At 43.9% G+C, this 26,450-nt stretch overlaps 1 protein-coding gene across 1 annotated transcript in view; it reads right to left on the reverse strand.

Moving 5' to 3' along the window:
* Window positions 1-26,231, reverse strand: part of cacna1ea (calcium channel, voltage-dependent, R type, alpha 1E subunit a) — a gene marked incomplete at its 5' end in the record, with an annotated part of 146,325 nt that extends 120,094 nt beyond the window's left edge. Inside the window, one exon of the mRNA XM_083766471.1 lies at window positions 25,723-26,231. Within this exon, the coding sequence (XP_083622597.1) occupies window positions 25,723-26,231 (509 nt within the window). The remainder of the gene's footprint in view (window positions 1-25,722) is intronic.
* Between the last annotated feature and the right edge of the window lie 219 nt (window positions 26,232-26,450).

Genomic DNA, 26,450 nt, shown 5'->3' on the forward strand with positions numbered 1-26,450 from the left:
TTTGCGGAGGTATACACCCGGATTTCTAGTTTACTGCTATGATTATGTTTTACAGTATTGCATATACTACATCGTGTTTGTCTACTACTTTAAACATTTAAACAGTATACTCAGTTGACCGGATTCCCAAAGGCTCTACCGTACAAGGCCCCCTCGTGTTTTCTCTATACTAAAATATCTTTGCTGAAAATAGCCAATCTACAAGCTCACAATGCATTGTATGTCTGCAATTTTTGTTGTAAGTAGCAATGGCCAATGTAACGAGGTGAAATACTAATAACCTCCACTACAATGATTGGGTTGCAGCCCAACGTTTATAGAGGAATGCTGTTTATTGCGACCATAGGTCGCATTTACTATAAAATCTCCCGTCCCGCCACGCCTCCATATATGGTCACGCCTCATGACATCACACCTCCATATATGGTCACACCTTGTGACATCATGGCTCCATATATGGTCACATCTCGTGACATCACGCCTGTTGTGACACGTCACTCCACCATATATGGCCCGTCTCCATATACAGTATAAAGATCATGACACTGACCTCATCAAACCCTGGATAGCTATATATGGAGAAGACTGGATCAGATTCATCACCTAGATCTGCATATATGGAGCCAACCAGCAACTCTACATCTGACCTCAAACCCTTATATACTGTATATGGAGCTGACCTGTTCTGACATTGCATATGTTGATCCAGTGCAGCCGCGCCCGGCAGCCAGCTGAGAACCCTGTACACTCAAGACATTGCCCCCTCTGCCACCCATATCTACATATATACATAGCTGACCTGTTCTGACATTCCATGTTGATTTGACCCCCCGCCAAAGCCCCAGCGCTCGCCCAGCAGTCTGCCGTTACCCAGGCGGATTTTCGCCCTCAGGCCCCTCAGGGCGTCTTACTGGTTATGTTTATTCTTTATGTTTGCACAGAAGCACAGCTAGCCTTTATTCTACCTGTAGTGCCTAAAGTTCTATACTTAGGTCACATTCTCACCTAATACTTCGGTAGACTCAGATCCGTATGGGCGGGGAATTGGGATTATTGCATTTTTAATTGGCTGGGGTTTGCCTTCACACTGTCATTCGCAGCAATTGGAAACGCAGCAGAGGGGACCTTTATCAATGTGTTCCATTCATAAACTATAGCCTACACAGTGAAATCTATGGTGATAAAATTACACTCATAACGTGCATGTGTCGTGCCGTCTGGGACCCCCCCCCCCCCCTCTCTCTCTCTCTCTCTCTCTCTCTCTACGCACGCAGCCGCCACACACTGTTCTTTTGGGCATGGAGGCACAGCGCTGCATGAGCGCACTGATATAACTCCCCAGTCCCACACAGTGACAGCACTCCATGTTTACGGCACGCACAGACAGACAGACAGAATATTATGTAGGGCTGTAGGCTATAATACACTGCAGTGTTTTTATGTGTTTTCTTAAGCAATTGATTAATGTACACGTCCTCATTTCGATCAGGGCTTCAGTCTCCTTATTCGACCACGTCTATCCACAGTAACGGGACATCTTTGCGCTGCGTAAAATATGCCTTAACCGTCTCCAACTGTGTTCAGCTCCTCACCCGCCACATTATGTTTGCTTAATTTCCTTTATTTACTGCGGATTGCATTCACACCTGCACCGAATCGTAGTCAAGTGCGATTCGAAGCGAAGCGAAACCCACGTTTTTGGGCGGAGTAAAATGCGGTTATTTGCTGCGCATTAGGATTCGAATGAGCCTTCACACCTGCCAAACGAAGCGCACTTTCTGACAATGCGCAGCAGGATTCGTTTTAATCGCAGCAAAGCTCTCTGGTATGAATGCGACCTTAATGTCACTACTGGTTGCCGACGGCCAGGTGGAAGCTCTTACGTGTGCCAGTACAAACTGATCTCCAAAACATGTCCGTTGAGTTTAACTTTGCTTTATTTTCCGCAGTCATTTTCCTATATAACATACAGATACAATAATCAGAAAGAAACACTAACAAACACAGGCGACCAGCCCTCCTGAACACAGTAGAAAACTGTTAGCCTCTGCCGTCTGCCACTGGCAACACCTGTACCTGATCAGGAGCCTGGTTAAGTACCTGGGCTGGCCCAGACACTGACCAAGCTGCAGTGCCACTGTCAATCAGCAAAACATTAGGTCATAATGGCACTACCATTAGCTACATTGTGTCTTGAGGACACAAACACAATGGCATTATAATTTAGGTTACTCTCATTTACATTGCAATTAATTTATCATTTAGAAATTCCAATTATATTAAACAAAACTAAACATCTGGTTGGTAGCTGTGTATAAACTGAATATATTTTATGGATGTCAAATCAACAATTCACTTGATATTTCACAGTTGTGATGTATTCTGGCACCAGTATAAAGTACCTGAGGGCTCTCTCTGTTTTGCAGCAAGGGCTCAATCCAGTTCTTGCGACCGACGGGGTCCTTGCGACCGACGCGGTACGTCACTGCCCTCTGTCGGCCGGTCTTTGTCACGTCGGCCGGCCGGTTTGATGGGTCGGTCGGTCGCTATGTGTGTCCGTCGTTGCTGCCCCCTGTCGGCCGGTCTTTGTCACGTCGGCCGGCCGGTTTGATGGGTCGGTCGGTCACTATGTGTGCCGTCGCAATTTTTTTAGGTCGGCCGGTCGGTCCAATGCAATTTTAGCGACCGACGTATGTCACGTCGGCCGGCCGGTTTGATGGGTCGGTCGGTCGCTATGTGTGTCCGTCGCAAATTTTTCAGGTCCGTCGGCCGCTATGTGTGTCGGTCGGCCGGTCGTTGATTTGGTCTTTCTTCATATTTTTTTTTTTCTGCTCTCGTTGGACTTAACTTTATAAGTCCAATGGAACACTTCTTTTTAACGTATGGCCGCTGTAGTGTAGCGGTCTGCGCGCTCGCCTCTCAATTTCTTTTTGCTGGGGACGCTGGTTCAATTCCCGCTCGCGGCAGACCAAAATTATTATATTTTAGACAGACACACAGACAGACAGACAGACAGACAGACTGCCTGTCTGCCTGCCGACAGGGGGCAGCAACGACAGACACACATAGCGACCGACCGACCCATCAAACCGGCCGGCCGACGTGACAAAGACCGGCCGACAGAGGGCAGTGACGTACCGCGTCGGTCGCAAGGACCCCGTCGGTCGCAAGAAATGGATTCTGCCCTCCCTCCTGTTTTGGGTAACTATCGACCCATTTCAAATCTACCCTTTCTGGGCAAGGTTTTAGAAAAATGCATCTCTCATCAATTGGATGTATTTCTACAGAACAATAATGTGCACAACAAATTCCAATCTGGCTTTAGGAAAAGTCACAGCACAGAAACAGCACTTGTAAAAGTAATGAATGATCTTAGGGTGTCTGCTGACAAGAAACATGTATCCGTTCTCTTACTTCTAGATTTAACGGCTGCATTTGACACGATTGATCATTCAATTTTAATACAGCGTCTGGAGGACTGGATAGGCCTGTCTGGTACGGCCCTGTCCTGGTTCTCCTCCTACCTTTCAAACAGAAGTTACTTTGTCAATCTAGCCGAGTTTGACTCAGACAAACACGTCATCAGTTCTGGTGTCCCACAAGGCTCGATTCTTGGTCCTCTACTGTTCTCCTTGTACATTCTGCCATTGGGTGAACTCATTACCAATCACGGAGTCAATTTTCATTTCTATGCTGATGATACCCAACTATATCTTTCTGTGGCCCCAGACGATCCCTGTGCTTTAGACCCGCTGTTGACCTGTCTGTCTAGCATCAAATGTTGGATGAGTGAGAACTTTCTCAAGCTAAATGAGGATAAGACAGAAGTTCTCATAATCGGTTCTAGCGAGCAAAAATAATCAATAATTAGCAGACTTGGCAACCTGACTGTAGAAAGTAACAGTACAGTAAAGAACCTGGGGGTTATTATTGATTCTGAATTGAATTTTAATTCACACATTAATCATTTTACCAAGATTGCCTTTTTTCACCTTAGAAATATTGCACGAATCAGAGCCTATTTGTCCTTGGAAGATGCAAAAACGCTAATCCACGCCTTTGTTTTTTCTCGGCTTGACTACTGCAATGCACTCTTTTCAGGACTCCCTAAGAAAACGACTGACAGATTACAACTTGTCCAAAATGCAGCAGCTAGAGTTTTAACTAGAACTAAGATGAGAGAACATATTACTCCAGTTTTGACATCACTGCACTGGCTTCCGGTTGTTTTTAGGATTGACTTTAAAATTCTGTTACTTGTCTATAAAGCTCTCAATGGTCTCGCACCTCCGTACCTCCGTGACTGCCTACCTAGATATGTCCCTAGCCGCCCCCTCAGGTCCTCCAATGCTGGCCTACTTGAAGTGCCTAAAAGAATGTGCACAAAAAAGTATGGTGAGGCAGCTTTTTGCTTCTATGGCCCAACAGCCTGGAATAAACTTCCATTCAAGCTCAGACACGCACCCTCTGTAGACATATTTTTTTTTATGTGTTTTTTTTTTTTTTTATGTTCTTATATTCGGTTTTGTTCTCTGCTATTGTTCTATCATTTTAACTACTTGTGTTTTATTGTATTTTGTGTCCTGCCCTGTGAAGCACTTTGAGCTGCATTTATGTATGAAAAGTGCTATACAAATAAAGTTTATTATTATTATTATTATTATTATTAGACACACAGCACGTTATAGTGTAACCAGTGTGTGTGTGTGTGTGTGTGTGTGTGTGTGTGTGTGTGTGTGTGTGTGTGTGTGCGTGCGTGCGTGTGTGCGTGCGTGCGTCGTTGGTGCATTGCACGCTGGTTGATAGCTTTACCAACAGTTGCATTGAACATAGAATTTTGATTTTGAGATTGAAAAGTAACATAGCCTTTTACGATTTGGACACGGCTCTGCAGAGTGCAACAAATTTACCAAGCATCTCTGAGTCACATATGAAGCACATAACCACTTTCAGAGTGGAGTAGGAGCTCTCTTTTGAGTATGAATTACATTAGTTTTACAACACCTCTCAGCCTCTCCCTCCTACGCTCTCTTTCTCTTTCTGAGTCCCTCATGTGTGTATGTCTACTGCTGATGCCTCTCACCTGCTGTTAACAGTCAAGAGTTTGCACTACTGCTCTGTGCATCATTCACAACTGGTGCACTGTAAATTATGATGAAAGCCCACGCTTTTTAACCTGACTCTGCCAGATGGTGGCAGTAGTGAGTTCCTCCTCCTGCTTCCCATCCCGTATTCCGACCCAGTGCTGATCGGAGCGATATGCGGCTGTATGTGGCCGCTAGAGGCGGGATCAACGCGAGACTGATTGAAGCTGTGCCACAGCGCAAATGTAAACACAACCTAACAAGACTACAACTTGAAATTATTATGGAGATATCAGATTTTTGTCCCGCTTCTTCGGGTTCATCGTTTCTGCTTGAGAGACCAGATGCAGGTAGGAGGAGTGAACTTGTGAACTCAATACTGCCGCAATCTGGCGGAGTCAGGTTAATGCAATTTTCCCTCTACACCAAATCTATAGTGGTGCTAGCTAGAGGAGAGGACATAAGCCGGGTCACAACAATCCTTAGGGTTCATCCTATTGAGATCATGAAGGCGTACATAATGGCGGAAATGGCCAGTACATCAGATACTGTATGTTGTTAAGAGACCAATGTGTTGGAGGGAAAGACAGATTTACCGACATTCGCTGAAAACTACTCCTAACAAAGGGGTGTCATAGTACTGTAGAGGTCCAAACCGCCCCACAGGATGATTTGATGACTTTTCATGTGTACAATCAGGGCAGGAATTTGAGTGAGGGGGGCACAGCGGCTATGGCCATGAAGGCAACATCAAGTGAAAAACACCATGCACATAGCCTGTGGTGGTTTTGAGCTCATCTCTGGTATGAACAGCTGGCACACTGGACTTTTTATGATGATAGTTTGACACAAATCTATCATCTCATCTTGTGAACTACTGTTCACAGCAAGTGTACAGGATGTACACAGCAAGTATTAGAGGCAGAACAAAAATGGGGAGCAGCTGGCTTCACCAATAAGAGGCCTCACATTCATCCATATACTGTATTGTCCCGAATATAAGACGACACTCATTAGACGAACCCCATTTTCAAGACTCATTTGTGGAAAAAGAACATTGAATGTCAAATAGTTTAGTCCCTGATTATAATACGTCCCATAAACGTAGTCTAGGTTATGTTCCATGGAACGCCAAGGCATTCACTGCAACTCTGTGACTGATTAGTGCAGGGCTGATTGTGTATGAACTTTTGACTCAGGAATCAGGTGTGACTCAAGCATTGGTAATTTGCAAATACCAATCAATACATTATTATTATAATATGTATTATAGCCCGCAGCACCACCTTCTCGCTCGGGTGGAGTCTGCGGAACCATTGCCCACCACTCCTGAATGAAATGTCTGGTGCTGGGACTCTGGTGCAATGCAGGTCCTGGGCCTGGTGAGAGCAGGAGTGGACCTGGTGAGACGTAGGAGGGGCCCGGACAGGAGTCAACCCACAGAGCCTAGTCCTTCCATGCACCAGAAGCGTACCTCCCGGCAGAGTTGTTCTGGAGTAGTTCCAACGGATTGTGTGGCCCTGGTTTTTCCCTAGTGGGACTGACTGAGGGTAGCTACTGGGACGTAAGTCGGGACTTGATCACCCCGCCTGGGTCACCTGATTGAGGGGTAAGATGTTCGAGAGACCCGAAACCCTGATGACCTTGGGATACATCACTGAGGATATGTCCCAGGTGCATCCATGCGATGTTTTTTTGTTATAGTTATGTTGTGAAATATACTACTACTTAATTTTAATTAAAAATTATTTCTGTGTTCTTTATTTGATGGCCCTGTCATTCTGCCTTTATAACTGACAACAACAAAGCCTTGATGGAATACCAGGCCTGGTGTACATATCGGACAGCACAGTAGGTAGAAAACACTAGAAACTAGAGATGACAGGTAACCACAGGCTGCGTTACAAATCTACAGAGACGACAGGTAACCCCTGGCTTTGTATAAAACAATAGAGAGACAACAGGCAACGATTGGCTACGTATAAAACAATACAAAGAAAACAGGTTTTGTGTAAGCAAGCCTCGATTGCGTCTTCAGACACAATAAATACATACATAACTCTGAAAAGTAACACCCGTTCGGGAAGAAGCTAAATTCACCAAGCTTGTCTATTGTCACTCAAAATGCTGCCCAAGAAATAAAAGTTACAACAAAAGTTGGATATTCAACATTAATTAACATGATTTAACATTATCATGGGTGAACCCCACGAAGACTAGCGACCCCAGGATGACTAAGTACCCAGGATGACTCAGCAAACACAGTAGTGTTACTGTTCACCAAAAGTCGAGAGACCCATGGTGCATCTGTCAAAGCCATAATAACATTAATCTTGGAAAGATCTTTATTTTCTTTCTTCAAACCCCTCATATTCCACAAGAGGCTGTGGCAAAAGATTTATACATTGTATGTGGAAAAATACAGCAAGTACCCAGGATGACTCAGCAAACACAGTAGTGTTCATCAAAAGTCGAGACTCATGGTGTAGCTGTCAAAGCTAGCTGTATTTTTGCAACCCATTTTTTCACCCAGTGTCAATTATCTAATCCTGGGCGCTACACTTCCTCTGCCAACCTGGGGGGGGGGGGGGGGGCAGTGGACCCTTTTCCAACTGTGCCATTCACAAGTTTACGAATTTTCATTAATAAGCATCAATCCAGCATTCAAAATAATATTTTAGATTTTAGTTTAGTTTTTTATTTGTTTTTACTCACATGGTAGAAACCATGTGACCTACATCCCAATCAGACGTGCACAGACTACATTATTTGTGGCCAAATTTGACTGAGGGACTGCCATTGGATTTCTTTGAATTTTCGTTTTTTCATGTCATTATGAAAGCAGGGAATCATAGCTTCAAATTGACATATTGGTTGTTCAGTTTGACCCACAAGTTTTGGAGATGTGGCTTATAGAGTAATGTCTTGAGAAAACAGGCTTGAAAGTTTTCACTTCTGGGGTACATTACACCTAGCTACATGTTTAAGCATTTATTTCATATTTACGATTTCAGCTCTGATATTTATTTCAGACCTGCTCTAGTATGTGAAGTGAAGAGTCTGCCATGTGCTATTAACTCATTTTCTATAAAAGTTTAATAAATTCAGTTTTTCTCCTCTGGTGAAAAGCTGGATGTTGCACGTTGGCAGGATCTGAGTCAAATCTGGTCACATTTTTTTTCTGTCACTATAAATAGAATACCTCAGAACGAAAATACATCGCTTGGATGTACCTGGGACGTATCCTCAGTGATGTATCCCAAGGTCATCAGGGTTTCGGGTCTCGCGAACATCATACCCCTCACTCGGGTGATCTAGCCGGGGTGATCAAGTCCCGACTTACGCCCCAGTAGCTACCCTCGATCAGACCCACTAGGGAAAGACCAGGGCCATGAATAGTTCTTTAGATAAGTTACAAATAGTATTTCTGTTTCCTTATTCCTGAATTTCACTCTTTTATCTTCTAAAGCAATAAGTAATTAGGCATGTTAGAAGACTACATGCATGTTAATTTAAAACAGAATCACATAAACAAATAAATAAATAATGAATTTATATCAGAGTATAGATCTATGCTTCCACCTTTGGATGGAAGTCCAGTGCTTCTCAGAATGTGACTTAAGTTTGTCGAAAGAGAAAATCTCTGAGCACATGGAACATTTTGTTTATTGAAGGTACAAATAAATTACCAGTCACATAACAGAGACTTTCTCAGATAAGATTGGGCATTAAATAAAAAAAACAGTTCTAATTACCTCCACTAGGGGTCAGTGGGATGATGCTATCAATAACATGATGTGGTGGGTTTTGGAAGAAAACGTACTTGCTAACAAAGTTGATTTGCTCTATTTATCAGAACAGCTATATATACTGTATTGTAACATTAGTCACTAGGTTGTAACATTTGGACACCTTCTGGTTTTGCAGCAAGCAGTGTGATAGACATCCACCCACACACTCACACAGACCACAGGCACAGATCATTTCACTCCCAGGCTAAATTCTGGATACATTGGCTGAATCTTAATGCTATATTCTGCATACATTGGCAGAATCTTAACGCTATATTCTGGATACATTGGCTGAATCTTAATGCCAATCATAAACCACAGGGCAATAATTCCATTGTTGAATGATAATGTAATAAATAAATAAAACGCAAATGGGCTAATTTGGATAGAATTTGGATAAAGCTAGGTATCCAGGCAGAAACCCATTGACTTGAAAGCCTCTATGCCTGAAAGGAATCACACTACAAAGGTATTATTTGCTCCAGCATGCCAGGAGCATTGAACCAGGGGAACAGCACAATCTGCTTTGAAATTGAAATGGGATGCATTGAATGTGCAGAAAGCAGAGGCCACGAGTCCAGGACAGAGTCCACAGTAAAATCCAGTGTTAATTTGAGAGCATACACATAGAACAAAAAGGAGCCGTGAGGGTCCTGGTCCAGAACATGGGTCCATAAGGGTCCATATTGTTCCATCTGTGCACGCTTTCAAGTTAAATCAATGCTGAGTGTGCATTGATCCTCTCCCGTGCATCAGTACATTTATGTCCAAAGTACAAAAGCGCAGCATAGCAAGTCAGCAGTTGGAGAGCACATGCTCATGTGGATCCTAGCTGCGCAAACATAAATACCAACTACAAGTACACCCATGGCCACAGCTGTAAAAATGCAAATTAAGTGTTTCATCGCAAAAAGATGAAACATGGTGAAGAGATATACAGCTCATGTGTGGGGTTGAAACTAACACATACCAAGTTATCCTTTGCTTAAACTGGTAGGCTACTAGTGTAGTGTGTGCATGCGCACATGTGTGGTGTGGTGTGGTGTGTGTGTGTGTGTGTGTGTGTGTGTGTGTGCAATAATTAATATTCCGGATTTAGAGGGTGAGAGCTGTCTGCTCTAATCGATGACGCTAGTATGACTCATGACTTTTTTTGTAACCATCGCACTCTGACGTGAATTTAAATTAATTTGTATTCTCTACATAACTGAATGGAGGGGGTGATCGTGAGGTGATCAGTGGTGATGATGTGCACATGCACATTGTTACCTCGCCTCCCTTGAAAAGAAACTGACGGGGGTTGGCGATAGGGCCTTTCTGTGTGGAGTTTGCATGTTCTCCCCGTGTCCCCTAGGGTAGATACCCTAAAAAAAACATGCCGTAATCCTGGTCTCTAAAACTTCCTCCCCCTGGCCAGCCGGGGCGCCTGATGGAGGGGAAAGGAACTGGTCGGAATAACGTGTCCCTTCCACGCGCTACGTCCGGCCGGGGAAATTCCCCTCTGTCAGGTGAAAAGAAGCTTGGACTCCTCATGCATAGAAGGAGGCATGAGGTCAGTCCGCTGCCCCCCCAGGTTGGCAGAGGAAGTGTAGCGCCCAGGATTACATTAGATAATTGGCACTGGGTGAAAAGAAAACTGGGTTACAAAATCGTGGGATAAAAATGTAAAAGAAAAAAAAAAAAAAAAAAGAAACATGGGCACGGGTATACAAGAACAGGCACATACGTATCATCAATACAGTTTAATGAGATTAACTTGAAACATACAACTTGAATGCATTTTAACGTTAAAGACATTAAATCAGATTAGATATATTATGCAACATTGCATTCTAGTTTACTTCAGAGCCATGCACAGCAATACATTTAGCTTCGCTGTCACCATGACTTGAGTTCACTTCTTAAGCCGACTCTTAACATTTTTAACTCAAATCTTTGCTTCTGGGAGGGTCCCTGAAACAACATATTCTCAGATGGGGGTCGGCGGGCAAATACATATATTTCTGGGGGTCATTGACATTAAAATGTTTTAGCAACAGTGACATAGAAACATAGGGTTTTTCAGAGAACTGTCAGGATTTAGAAGACATTTGTAGAATCGACCTCAGGTCTAAACGTTTTAACTTTAGAATCAGTTGAACGCTGAAGAAATGCCCTGGGCAACCAGCAGGAGGAGTCTCTAGTGTAGCAACCAGGACTACTGCCCTGCTGCCAGGACTTGACCCATGGGTCAGTGGTGCAGTGAGGCCTGACCTCGAAATTTAAAAACATTCTTCACACGTACTGATGAAGGCTAGATACTCGATAGCCATTATGTATAGAATAAAAAATGACCCAGTTCCTTTGATTTCGTTATATATGACTCAGACAGCTGAACTGTATCCCCACAATCTTGCTAGCTATTCCCCCCTCACTACCCCTACCCATTTTGGGCGGGAACCCCTTTTGGTGTTAGCATTATGTTATGCTTTATTGAAAAATAGCAGATCTACAAGCTCATAGCGCGCCACCGAGTGGCACGCTAAGAGCTTGTAGGTCTGCTATTTTTGAAAAATTGAAACCACTGACATAGAAACACAGCTTTTTCAGAAAACTGTCAGGATGTAGAAGACATTTTTGTCTCCACCAGGCCGAAGGCATGTGGGGAGAGTATGTTTTGCACTCCGTCCGTCCGCGTGTGTGTGTGTCCGTGTGTCCGTGAACAGCTAATCTCGGCCACCGTTAACCCGGTCGATGCCATATTTTGCACACACACTCCCTGGATGCCAACCATGAACCTCTGCCCCAAACTTTCCAGAACGGCCTGTTATAGCGCCACCAGGAGGCCGCTTTGTGCAAAACAAGTTTTTCAATGCCATATTTTGCACACACACTCCCTGGATGCCAACCATGAACCTCTGCCCCAAACTTTCCAGAACGGCCTGTTATAGCGCCACCAGGAGGCCGCTTTGTGCAAAACACGTTTTTGCACAGTACACCTACAGATTTTGTCCAAACATCACGCAAATTGGTACACAGTCTCTCTAGAGCCATTCAACGAAACGGGTCTTTCAGATTTATCAGACTCCATCCTGATTGGTTAAGATTGGCTTCCAAAGTTCACAGGAGTGCTCAGTTTCAAACAAAATGCTGCAAATCATGAACACATCGCGTGATTTCCGTGAAATTGTGCACCCACATTCCCACTAGGCCGAGGACGAAATGCCACATGAACAATTTCAACTCAGCCTCAAGGTGGCGCTATAAGTGGCCAAAAAGTGCTTTTACCTCTAACTGCACGGATCTGTGGATAACCTGGTGGAGACCTGTGCCCGGAAGGGCACAGGTCTAGTTTAAATCTAGTTTAAATCTAGTTTAAATCTGATCCATCTCTTAGTCCTGTATGCAAATTGAAAAGGGTCCAGGCAACACTTACACATCCTTAACACGTCTCTCAAATGACTTCATAATCATAAGGTTAAGGACACAGGGACAAGGGGCCTTGGCACTCACAATGGACCGCTTCCATAAAAGGTAACATTAGGGAGAGATGATGAGCCTAAAGGCTTGGAGGTTCAATATGTACCTTTATGTTCCCATTAAATATATATACATTTTCATCAAACACAGGGCTTGAAACCTTATTCCACGGTATTGCTGGTGGTAAGTGAGTTATCGGCAAATCTGTGTTCTTCAATAATTAAATTCTCACACTGCAACTTGTGGCGTGCCTGCATAATGTGTGTGTGTGTGTGTGTGTGTGTGTGTGCGCGCGACTGTGTGTGCATGCGTTTGTGCGTGTTCATTCACACTGTTGTCACGTGGTGTTGAATTGTAGTCCCACTGCCCACATTTCATGGCCTGGTCCCTGAGGAGATGTACGGCTCCAATTTCGTCGCAGCCTTTACCAATTCAGCCGCTGCGCCAAAATTCCTCTGTCCCTTAACGGTATTTTGGTCCAGTGTCACCCGCTATCCTTTTTGCAGACACCGGTATTTGTGCCTAGAGGTGTGGTCATGGGCGTGCTGGCACGCTTTCCCCTAAATTGCTATTGTGGTCACACACATTTGGGAAAGCGATAGTGGAGTTTAAAAGCACCCGTAACTTACAAGTTAGCCGTGCCAAATTAGTTTGGTAGAGCGGTGCGTGCCTCAATGGAGATGTCCAGGCACAGAGTCAGGCTGCGTCATCTCTCCAGATTATTCTCCTATTGCATCTCTTTCTAATTTTCCTATCCAGCAGAAGTGAGTGCCTGCCACTTCCTTGTGTCCATTGTGTTTATATAATTGTATAGTCAAAGAAGTTATTTGTGCCAGGCATTTGCTCGTTCACCCCATAGCAGCAAATGGGGTTTAAGGATTTTGTCGAACTTTCCTTTTAGCTTCATACCATTCCGTATAGACACGCACGATCTATACACCAAATGAAAGCCCTAATTTCGTAGTTTACACAGAACTTTGATGACTTTTGAATGAGTGAGATTTGAGCGAGTTGTGACTCAATGAAAAGACGAGTGTTCTTGGCTCTGTGGGGTGGGAGGGAAAAAAGAAAAACGGCACTTGGGGGGGGGGGGGGGGGGGGGCAGGGTGCATCAAGACTTCAAGGCAGCAACACATCGCTCTTCCATGGGCTATATAGACCATAAGGCTATGAAGCAATATAGAACTGGGCATAACGGGCAACGGATATGGGATCTCTTAAAGGCAATGGCATGTGGACTGGTGATTGGTCAATTATTGTAACGCCCAAACCACACCTATGCATAATATAACGGGTAACAGAGGTGTTTTAGGGATTTAGACAGGTAACCAAAATACCAACTTTAGTGGGGGAACACCCCTTCCCCACTGCTAAATCCCCAAACAGTGTATTTAGAAAGATGAGACGAAATTGGAGCCCGTAGGGTGTTGCTAGACTAGGCAATGGGCATGTCGTCCCAGAGATTCATGGTATTAACGTTTAGCAGTGGGGGGTGGGAAGAGATGGAAACACATGTCTGAATGCAAACATATAGGCAAGGCCTTGATGATGGCTCAGATATTATTCCACCACACGATCGTTACACTAAGAAAAAAGTCTTAATTCAAACACAAATGAATTCATAAGAACATTTCATGATGGAAATTATTTCCAATTATTGGAACAGGACACAGAGAACCACCTCCAGCATGTTAACGTGAAAAGGCCGCACAACTAGGAAATGCCTGGAAGTGAAACTCATGAAGAGTATGAAGGTTGGAGCACCAACTGATAAAGTATGCATGTAAAATAAAAAGTTTTTCAGTAAATGTCTTACACCAACATTGTTATTGTGAAGCACTTTTCTTAGGTCAATTATTTATCAATACAATTTGGATTTGGCAAAAGGAAACACCAGCCAGTTCATAATTGTGATTTGTGCAACTTCGTTCGCAAACTGCACACCAGAACTTACTATTGGAAGCAAAAAATTGGACAGTGTTATTAAATTCTATGCTTTGTTTCTCAACATCATATAATAATTTGAATTAAAATCATAAAAGTAATTGATTTTGAAGTCCAGGATTTTGTTTTTGTTTCATTCAAACTTTGTATTACATCACAAACTTGCATAGGCAAAGGTCCTGGCCACTGGGCATCTGTGTGTGTGTGTGTGTGTGTGTGTGTGTGTGTGTGTGTGTGTGTGTGTGTGTGTGTGTGTGTGTGTGTGTGTGTGTGTGTGTGTGTGTGTGTGTGTGTGTATGTATGTAGTGTATGTGATGGGGGTGTTCTGTGTGATAGGGATGGTGTTGCATCCTCCTTTAATGATTGAAGAACCAGGAAGACACACACGCACACACACACACACCCCACCACCATTATCATTTAACCCCCCTAGCCTGTCTCCGAGCAGCCATTGAACCCCTCAGCCCCGGGGCAGCCAAGCCTCTCCTGCTACTTATTGGATATCCTTCCATTTGTCCTGTGGCGTAAAAGATGAAAGCAGTCTTTCCTTGTTCACTGTTGATTCGTGGAGTTTTAAGTGTAATGTAAATCTGTGAGCGTGTCAGGAGTTGAGGCATTACTGTGTAAACACAGTCACAGAGAGGAGAGCTAACAGGAGGAATGAAGGAGGGTATAAGGAGAGGAGTGGGAGAGATTACAGGACAGATGGAGGAAGAGAGCGATGAAAAGAGAAGTACAGACAAAGGGCAGTATAAGACCATGTCTAAACTTACATACTGTACATAGACCCTCGACACAAATGTGTTGTGATACAAAAAAATACATGTCCGTTTGAATAGACGGAGGCATAGCTACAGAAGTATTGCATTTCTTCTATGACATCTAGACGCATCTCCCTGAAAGACACATGGTTTTGTGGTGCTGAAAATGGTTTTTCAGCATCTCGCCCATTAATAATTCAGTTATGACAAACAGCTCTGACATTTACACTGCTCTGGGTGTTTGTCTAATGCTTACTGTGAGACAGTAAAGGGGGGTGGTGCACACTAAGTGGAAGGGCAAAGATTCTCTCCCAGCTGTTTATTGATGCACTTTGAAAGGGTCAGGCCTAATAATGTGTTGCGCCTTTGGTACAAAAACATCTAAAGATGGCCTTTTCCAAAGACTATAACCATTGACCAATTGGTCCAGGGATTCTCATCATCATCAGCTAACGCTCCGGTTCGGTCTCTATCTTTTTATTACTCTATGGGAGTGACATGCAGCAAAGGTCGTCGGGATCAGGCTTCGAACCCTGGGACAATTATCTAAGTTTTGACCTCATATCTCTTTCCAATTCAACCTGTTCTCACACCAACTCATAACCGACATAACCGATTCCCACCAGCTCATGAAACGCCCGGGCAGGGCTCATGCCCGCTTTTATTTTTATTTATTTTTATCCCACGATTTTGTAACCCATTTTTCACCCCTGTGTCAATCATCTAATGTGATCCTGGGCTCTACACACCCTCCACCAACCTAGTCCCCATATATGGGGGACAAGGGGAGAGCAACGGACTTGAACTCATGCTTCCTTCATGCCTGAGTTTCCAAGTTGCTCCTTTACACCGACAGGGGGGAGTTTCCCTGGTTGGATGTAGCGCGTGGAAGGAACACATTATTCCAACCAGTTCCTTTCCCCTCCATCAGGCGCCCCGGCTGGCCAGGGGGAGGCAGTTTAGTGACCAGGATTACTGCATGTTTTTTGTGAGGGTACCTACCCTAGGGGACACGGGGAGAACATACAAACTCCACACAGAAAGGCCCTTTCGCCAACCCCGCCTTCGGGTATGGGCACTGATGACGCGGAGGAGGAAACACGCCGCCAGCACCCACAGCGTCCCGAGCGGGAATCGAACCCAGGACCTTCTAGCTGTGAGGCGACAGCACTACCAACTGTCCGCTCAAGCCTGCTTTTGACAGCACGACTGTCATCGTTTTCAATGTTTGTACTTTGTAACTTGGTTACGAGGCATCAGATTCTCCCCGCAAATGGTCTAATTTGAACACCTAATCTGTGAAATACGGCAGCTTGGACAAAGTCGCAGTGAGAATATGTTTACCAATTGCCGTGTGCTTCTGTTTGAAATGGCAGTCACACAGCCCTGCATCTTCTGCCTGACTGACAGCCAGGCTAATATAGAAGGTGGGAAATAACTTTCTGAATCCCTGATTCTGCCTGGTAGGCTGGCTGAATGTCTGACTCACAGCACAACAGGATAATAATAAAAGCCAACATCAGAGGGTCCAGTGAGGGGAGCCTTTCATTCAAGCTATGCTCTGTGGGCAGCCAAACACTGACAGTAGGAGACAGATTGAACCCAGAGGCAATTGTACTGCTGTTTTCCCTGATTCAGTAAACACCGCCTAGCCTGGAAACTGTCTGAGACAGAGGTATAGTATCACCAATGTCTGCAGTGAAACATTGAAGGCAAAAAAGCACGGTCACATTTAGTGCCCTAAAGAAACATGCCCTAAAGACTTGGCTGGCAAAGGATTTACGTCATAAATGCTCTAAACAAACGTTAAAAATCCCATAGACTTGGCTGCCATGGGGGAGGGAGACAGTTGACTGGCCTCAAGTAGCCTACCCGCTGCTATACTGTATAATTATGTCACAACATAATGTTATATCATTGTCATTGACCACATCATTGATCCTAGTGTTGCACGGTTATAGATTCACGGTCGGGAATACTTGGGATTCCCTTCTTGCGTACAAGTGGGACATGTCCCGCGTACCAGCACAGGTACACGTACCAGTGGTTGGGAACTAGACCACAGACAAATTAAAGACCAAGTCAGTCACATGAATATTTGTGACGAAATGCATGCGCACGCACACACACACACACACACACACACACGCACACACACACACACACACACACACACACACACACACACACACACACACACACACACACACACACACACACACACACACACACACACACACACACACACACACACACACACACACACACACACACACACACACACACACACACACACACACACACACACACACACACACACACACACACACACACACACACACACACACACACACACACACACACAGTGGCTACACTATAATGACGATGTGTGTCTGCGTCCATTTTTCTTCTGTGACGTTAAGCCCTCAGGTACTTATACTGGTGCCAGAATACATCACAACTGTGAAATATCAAGTGAATTGTTGATTTGACATCCATAAAATATACCGGTATTCAGTTTATGACTTGTGTATATATGTGAGACAGAGCACACTCTGTGTCATTAATGGAAAGCAAAGGAGCATAACAACAAAAAGTATCTTTGGTGAATCATGAATCATTCTTTCAGATGTATACATACAACACACATATACACATCTGTATAAACCTATAACTTTTATAAAGTAAGACATTTGTAAATAGAATAAGGTAAATAAATACTGTAGCGTCTGGCTACGGCAGCCAATAGGACAATACATGAAGTAGAAGCTAATAACCCCTGATATACTTCTTCCCCCATGCTGACCCCAAACATTAGCAACGGTCCATAAGCCCAGTTTGCCTTCTCAGGATCTTGGAGTGATTTCTGTTCCCAGGAAACTGCGGTTATTTTCAAGGTGGCTGGATGTAGGACAAATTTCTTCACTCATGGGCATTGGTGTAATAGGGCTCGTATATATACTCCTACTGTCTGGTCTGCATAAATATGGATTCTTCGGTTGTTGTGTGTAATATAGAGGCTATGCACGCATCATCATACGCGGAAGAACACCTAATGAGTGGCAATTTGTTTTAGAAACAGGTGGTACGTAGGACTGTTGAGTGATTTGCTCCGTGTCCTGGTGGAAAAGTGATTCATGAGCATACTCTACATACCGGAGGAAACTGGACAAAACCAGGCCAGAACGAGCAATAGTAATTTAGCTTCAAGAACAGTTGGTGTCAATTATTTTTAAGTTAAATATAACTCTTTATTATTATAGCACACGTCTTCACATGTCGCTGCTCCTCCCCAATCTCTAATTTAACTAGGCTATGGGGATTAGTCTGGTTTATTAACCAGGCTAATGGGGAGGCGGAGTAGTGCTCTCAGAAAACTGTGTTGTTTCATCAATCAAATAAAACAAGCTCATAGATTATTAAACCGCCTGATGAACATTTCCCTCTTTATACATAGTGCCAGCAGTTGTAATGCCATAGCCTGAGTAGACGTTCGCAGTGGAGTTTCTGAAAATCCCGAGGCCCCCCTGCAAGGATCCGGGTGGGGCCCTTTCACCACAGTATAACATCACAGAAGACTTACCATCTTCTCTGCGATTTGGAAAATATCGAATTGTGAACTCCGGTCACATCGAATTCTGTGACCGGAGTCTGAAGCTCTTACGTTCTAAGGGAAGCTCTTATGTTCAGAGGTATTGCGGAAACCTCAATGGCTTAAAGGACAGCCAATGATGAGAAAGTCATAAAAAGTCACTATTAGCGTGGCGTTAAAAAAAAGCTAAACTAAAAGGATAACACAAAAAGGAAGACTCAGTAAGAGAGAACCTGCTTGCTTTGATCATTTCTATATTTGGCACGTCAATAGTTTATAGCTTCTTGTCGTACAACAACAAAAAATCCTCTGTTACTTTCAATAGAGATGGTTCTGAGGCTGAGGCTTAATTTATACTCAAACGCACAACAAGAACAGATTATCACACTCAGTACATGACACATCACAAAATATATCATTAATCAGTTGTACTGATAATGGCCCGGTTTCCCAAAGGACACCATGGTGTAAGAAGTGGTGTTGCACATGCTCAGTTGCTCCTCTAGGCCGCACACAGAAGCCTGTGAACATAGACATTCCGTGCATAGATGTGCCACGTAATGGTCTGAAGCCTGGTATGGTATAGTCAGGTCTACCATTCTGAAATGTAATTTAATAATATTTGGACTGCTGGACAGCTGACAGTATAGGCTCTCTTTAATCTAAAAAAAAAATTGATTGTGTGTTATGCTTAGTGCTTGATAATGCAATGACATTGTGATTGTCTAAGCATAGAGCAGGTTACTGTATTGAGTGTACTATACTGTTGTATACTGTCATTTATTGCGGATGTTGTTTTTGTGATGCTGCTTTGTCTTTTGAGGGGCACTAGCCCCTCCTATGCCTAGCTTTCCGGGTTTGTGTGAACACAAATATTGGCTTGTGATTGGCTGATAACCCCATAGCGATTTGATTGGCTGAGCAACGTACAGTACAGAATGAAGATAAAAGTGAGGGCAGAAAAGTGAAGATGCCAAAAGTGATAGGCCGGAATGACATTTGTGATGATTTGATTGGTTGAGCATCGAATGTGATGTATGATGAATGATGTATGATAATAAGAGCACCCCTCACTTCACATGGGTGTGATCTTTTTACTCTTAGCTAGCTATTGTGTACCTATAGCTGTAGCTTAGCCACCACAGAGGCAAGGCCCAAGTGAGCTCTTGCCTGCCCCTGAAAGACTGGCCGGAGGGACTCAATCAAATGTCTCCTCACGTTTGATATTGGCTGCTGACCAATGTTGGGGACACATGCCTACATATTTTATCTGAGATTTGGGAACTATTTATTGATTCAGCATGAAGCCTTCTAAATAAATTTACGCAAGCGTATGCCTTCTATGCCATGGTGAGAGGTGGTGGAGGAATTTGCGGAATTTCCGACCAACCAACGTCACCGTCAAGTTCACGGAGATTTCATGAATTCCGATGAAATCCACGTAAATGCCTGTCCACTCACGTTAAGCTCACGTTACGTAACGTTATGAGCGTAAACGCTGTTGTGAATGAGGACCACACACTCCAGATTGCTCCAGTTGACTGATACAATACTTATTCTTTGTCATTCAGTAGAAGGATAAATCCCAGCTGTCTGATTACAGTCATTACTAACATGTTATGCCAATTCAAAGTACTATTATTACTATCAACAGGACCTTCCAAGAGGCTGCTTTTCCTGCAACACACATACTGTACAAAGCGTACATGGACAATACACAAACACACACAGCCACACAATACACACACACACACATGAATCACAGGCTATTTATTTAGCCTGTATTTAAGCAGGTAAATGGGACTTCGTTCTCATTTACAATAATGACCATGGCCATTTGTCGAAAACTAGACATTAGAAAAGAGAACAATACAACATAATAACATGAATACAATTCAAAATATAGCTGCAAGCAGCGATAAGATAGGGCCAAGCAAGAAGAAAAATCACACCTGTGTGAACCGAGCCGTGCAGGCTGCTCAACAATACCACTGGCCGGATGGATGGTTATAGTGCTCAGTGTGAATGTCCCTTTTAGGCTGCTCAACAGTGCCATTTTAGGTCACCCAGCGGTATTGCAGCTGTTCGTACCGTAAACAGACAGACAGACAGACAGACAGACAGACAGACAGACAGACAGACAGACAGACAGACAGACAGACAGACAGACAGATGAGGCATGAGTTATGCCTGTTCAAAGTGCCTGTTATCGCTGCTTGCAGCTATATTTTTTTAACAAGTGTTCACGTAAAAACTTCTCTTCAGCTGGGATTTCAGATAATGGTCCATAGATTGTGTGTAGAACATTTCACGCAAATTGCTCATACTTTGTTACAAATCTAATTTAAAAAGCAGGTGGCTTGCACACATCCAGTTCCTGGCTGGTGCTGGACTAAGGTAGATACATACTGTACAGTGAAGAACCTGATGAAGGCCGTTCATGGCCGAAACGTTGTGTAACTTATGGTGTTTTAAAATACCTGTGTGACTACTTTCTTCACTTTGTTACAAATTACCCGTGGCTCCCGCCATGTATTGCCGGGTTAGTGGTTACAAATCACCCATGATGCGGGTTACAAATCACCAGTGGTGATGCATGACCTGATGCATAAATGGCTAAATCTACAAAATAATGTGTGGTTCCCTCATGCATCTTTAAATACATCTCTAATGTTCTTACTATGAATGCACAAAGTCTTTGTACGTATGTCTGTAATCTCGAGAACCGACACAAAAGGCTCTGCCAGTAGACCCAATTAGCCTAAATCCCATCACCTGTAGAATTCCCAGCCTCTGCCTCAGCCAATTGATTGCCATGGCAACACCACACCAGAGCCATATAATTGATTACTTAAACAGTCCAATTTTCACAGTCAGTTTGCACTCTCAGACACAGGCAGACAGGCAGATACAGAAATCTCCATATGGGCCCAAAAGGGACACAGACAGACGGTTTAAACGGGTGCTATAACTGTAAACATTTTGCGCTGCTGTCTGTTATATCAGTGCGCTCAGCGCTGTGCCTCCATGCCCAAAAGAACTGTGCGTGGCTGCGTGCGTATAGTGAGAGAGAGGGGGGGGGGGGGGGGGGGTCCAGTCCCGTTATGAGTATAATTTTATCACCATAGATTTCACTGTGTAGGCTAGTTTATGAATGGAACACATTGATAAAGGTCCCCCTTGCTGCGTTTCCAATTGCTGCGGATGACAGTGTGAAGGCAAACCGCAGCAAATTAATCCCCAAAAGAATCCCAACTTCTCCGCCCATTCGGAACGAGTCTACCGAAGTATTAGGTGGGAATGTGACCTAATTCAGCAGCAGTAACATTAGTGTTTTCTCTCAGTCAGTTGATTCTTCATATATCCCTCTCCCCACACTGGAAGAACTACACAGAGACCGCTGTCATAAAAAAACTCTGAACATTATGAAAGACACTTCCCACCCCGCTCACTCACTGTTTGAACTGTTGCCATCAGGCAGACGGTACAGAGTGATCAAGTCCAAGACCAACAGATTCAGTAACAGCTTCTATCCCACAGCGGTAGTTGCACTTAATGCTGCTAAAAAATGATCAGTTGCTGCGACACTTTTAGTTTTTTTCTCTGCTATCTTAAGTACAATAAGGGTTTGTTGTGCGATAACAGCTGAAATTACATGTTTGTGCATTAGTGCTGCTGGGGTTGTGCAATAACAAGAAGTCATGTGTGTTTTGTTTTAGCTTGTACAGTATGTTGTTTTGTGATATGATGCACTGATTGGTTGGCACTTTTAATTTCGTTGTACACGTTGCAATGACAAATAAAGATCTATCTATCTATGTGATGATTTGTTTAACAGTTTTAACAGTTCTTATATGAGGCGATCTAATAAATAAATAAAAACCTTTGCAATGCAAATAAAAAAGTACATGAACCCATGGACTTATAGCACCCTCTATCGATATTGATGTCATATATAGGGAATACTGTCCGAAATCATCACTATTATAGTCCACTAAGTCTGGATCCCCATATGGGGAGTAGCCAGGGAACGACTATCAATTCGGACACAGACCATGTCTCTTATTCCCATTTTACACTCTCCCAACCCCCTAGTCACTCAACGTAATATGTGATATATGGTGCACACGGGTAAGGAAGGAGGGTGTCACAGAGGGTGGCAGCACCACCAGAGGTGACACCCCACAAGTTAGGAGCTTTAGCAGAGAAGGGAAGTGATGGTGTCACTTTTCTAATCAGCCAGAAACTCCACTGCACTGCAGGCAGACGATAAATACTCTTACCAGGCATGCATGCATAAACTTGCACGCACAAGCGCATGTTGACAGCACACCTGCAAGAGTGTGTGCGCGCGCTCGCGCGCGCATGCGCGCACGCACACGCACACGCGCGCACGCGCACACGCACACGCACACGCACACGCACACGCGCGCACACGCACACGCACACGCACACGCACACGCACACGCACACGCACACGCACACGCACACGCACACGCACACGCACACACACACACACACACACACACACACACACACACACACACACACACACACACACACACACACACAGGTCTGCTTCTATTGATCCTATTCCTATTGTAACATAACCAAAAGTTTAGCACAGCTGGACCTCAGGATTCAAGATACAGGTGTAGAGGAGTCACGTGATGCAGCATAGCTAGACAGACGCGGGGTCCCGGAGCTCCTAAACTTTTCCTGATTTAACTAAACTTTTGGGACGATAAATACAAACTGAGTGCAGATTTTTCTATCTAAAGGCACTGTTATGCAAACAAGATCTACTTCAACTAGAATAAGACAGAATAACGACGACATGGATGGACCCACTTTTTTCGCCGGGGGGAACTTCCCATCTGTGATGAATTGTGGATTGTGGATGAATTGTGGATAATTCATGTGGATTAGCTGAGACTGGAGCAGATTCACTCATACTTCGGGAGATTAGACGAGGTAATAAGATCCTATCTGACAAACTGGATGCTAAAACTGAAGAAATCAATCGCTCCATTTCTGGACTGAAGGGTTTAATCGATGGGGTGACCACACGCATCAACGAGGCGGAGGAACGCATCAGCACAGCTGAGGACAAACTTGCGGTGGTGGACATGGTCGTTCTCAAGCTGCATGGTGAAAATGGCTTTTTACTTGACAAGATTGATGAGCTCGAGAATTACAGCCGAAGTAACAACATTCGCATTACAGATTTGGCTGAGGGCAGCGATGGATTCTCTCCTGCATCCCGCTACGCTCAGGGTCGACATGCCAGATGGGAGAAAGATTCTTCAAAACGGCGGAAGAAGTGGCTGCTTTTCTCAAGGGTCTCCCAGGAGACGACAGCGCTAACGGGACCGGGTAAAACATTTGTTGTGTAGGTGTGTACGAAGTCTTAGGCTTCGTACACACCTACACAACAAATGTTCGGTCCGTGTGCGATGTCTGATTGCTGTTTGATTGCTGCTCCAATTCATTTTCAATGGGAGTCACATGGTTTGAACAAACATTTTTGTTTGATGAGGGGGGAGCAATCAGCAATCAAACACAAATGTTTGATCAAACCATGTGACTCCCATTGGAAAAGCATTGTGGTGGCCCAAAAACAAAATGACCAAACATTGCTTGATTGGTGTTTGGTACGTGTGAATGAGGCCTTAAGGAAACTTCACTGCAATCAGTGCAAATCTAGGAAGACACAAAATCAAATCTATAGAGGTTGCACTCGGGGTTGCTAGAAAATGTATTGCAATAACATGGAAGTCTGACTCCCCCCACCTATTGCAAGATGGTTCTCAGAAATGAACAGTTGTGTTCCTCTTGAGAAGATTACTTATATTTTGAGAAATTCGAAAGGGTTTGAAACATTTTTGAAGATTTGGCAACCTTATTTGAATTATATGGAAAATGTGTCCTTACCTGTATCAGAAATGTTATAGGTTAGTTATTTTCAGCTATCTCAGTCTGGATTGATTGCTCAAGATTTGTCTCTACTTGTTTTCTTTTTCTTTTCTTTTTTTACGTTTTTTGTATAATATTATTGTTATTATGCTTTAACTGTGCTGTCTTCTATGTATGTGGGTTTGTATGTGGGAAGGGGGGAGGGCTGTGGACGAGTGGTCTGTGTATTTTTATATAAAAAAAAAGAAAAAAGATTCAGGTGTAAACCTTTCATTAATTTGTTTCAGTAAACCCCTCGTGCATTACTGATTGTGATGAAAAATGTAATGAAATGAAAAGACTGATATGCGGTAATTTCAGTCAGTTTCTCTCATCCAACAACTAATCCTCCAGAGAAAGTAGCTAAACAGCAGGTGTCATGCACCTACAAGCTCACAATGAGTCAGAGTGTGCTGTGTGCGTTCATTGTATTGACCAGTATATTGGCACACAACCAAGTTTAAAACAGGCCATAGTGAAGTTTTAGGAGTTACAGTATCCAAAGTTGTGGACTGGATTGGAGTATTTTTTAAGGTAAGTAATTACATTGGAATTTCAGACTTTAGTCACTTAATTGGTCAGTGTAATCTTTTTATTTCTTTAAGTTTTAATCTGATTATTCAACTATTATTATTCACGTATGTGTGTGTGTGTGTGTGTGTGTGTGTGTGTGTGTGTGTGTGTGTGTGTGTGTGTGTGTGTGTGTGTGTGTGTGTGTGTGTGTGTGTGTGTGTGTGTGTGTGTGCGTGCGTGCGGAAGCACATATTGATTGACACTACATTGACCTGCCAATGATGGAGTTTGTACCCACACTGAATTTCACACACTTTCTTTTTCTTTTTACACCTGTAGATGTGACAATAAAGTTGAGTGGAGGTGAGTTATACAGTAGGTTGAATAAGGGTTCCAATCCAAAATCTAGCAGTGGTGCCAACTGTTAATGTAGCTATTTTGCCATTTCTATTGCGATTTGCTATAATTGACGCTAATGATCAAAATACATCCAGAACATTATAAGGGGATGGAAATTACTACTTTCTATGAAAAAATATATTTAATAAAAGTGGCGTTTAGGAAACCACCTGCAGCCCAAGCCCATTTGCGTTTGAGAGCAATATATCAGTGTTAATACTCACTCCCACTCCTTGCGTCGTGCCTGTGGTGTGCTCTGTATCTTGTGAGCCTCGTGAGCCTTCACAATGTCCCTCTGCTCAATCAGGCCTCCACGACGTCTCTTCATCACACCAGGACTTACTGCCAAGTCACCATCTACTCCCAGCAATCCGTCTCCACCTTCAAATGCTGAACACACATCCAGAGAAAGGCCTAGGTGGTGGTGCTGCTGTAGTGGTGGGGGATGTCCAGGCACATGTGGGAGGTACAGGGTGTCATAGCTGGTCGAGAGGCTCTGGGGCACCAGAAGGGAGCCGGACCCACCAGCCAATCCTCCACGGTGCTTCTGCCAGCTCTCACACTCCTCTTGGGGAGGGTGCACGAGGTAGTGCATGGGGGTGCTGCTACCACACACCAGCCCCATTCCCCCGGATGGAATAGCTGGCTCTCTCTGGCCCCTAGGCAGCTCCAAGGCATTGTTGTACCCCGTCAGAGGCTGAGAGCTGACCGAACAGGAGCCCAGTTCCAACATGGGTGGTGTGACGGCCAGATATCTCAGCATAGTGCTGTAGAGGAAAAGAGAGTGTAGAGAGGTTTATTTTACAGAAATAAAAGCGGTTTTGCTTCGTGGGCAAGGAAGATCTGGTTTGTGCAAAGTTTTTATCAGTAATTGATTATGGTGATATTATATACACTGTATGCATGAAAACGCATCCTCCTTGATAGATGTTACCACACGGCACTACGATAT

Source organism: Protomyctophum parallelum, assembly GCF_964188405.1.
Source record: "Protomyctophum parallelum genome assembly, chromosome: 6".
Classification (NCBI taxonomy): Eukaryota; Metazoa; Chordata; class Actinopteri; order Myctophiformes; family Myctophidae; genus Protomyctophum; species Protomyctophum parallelum.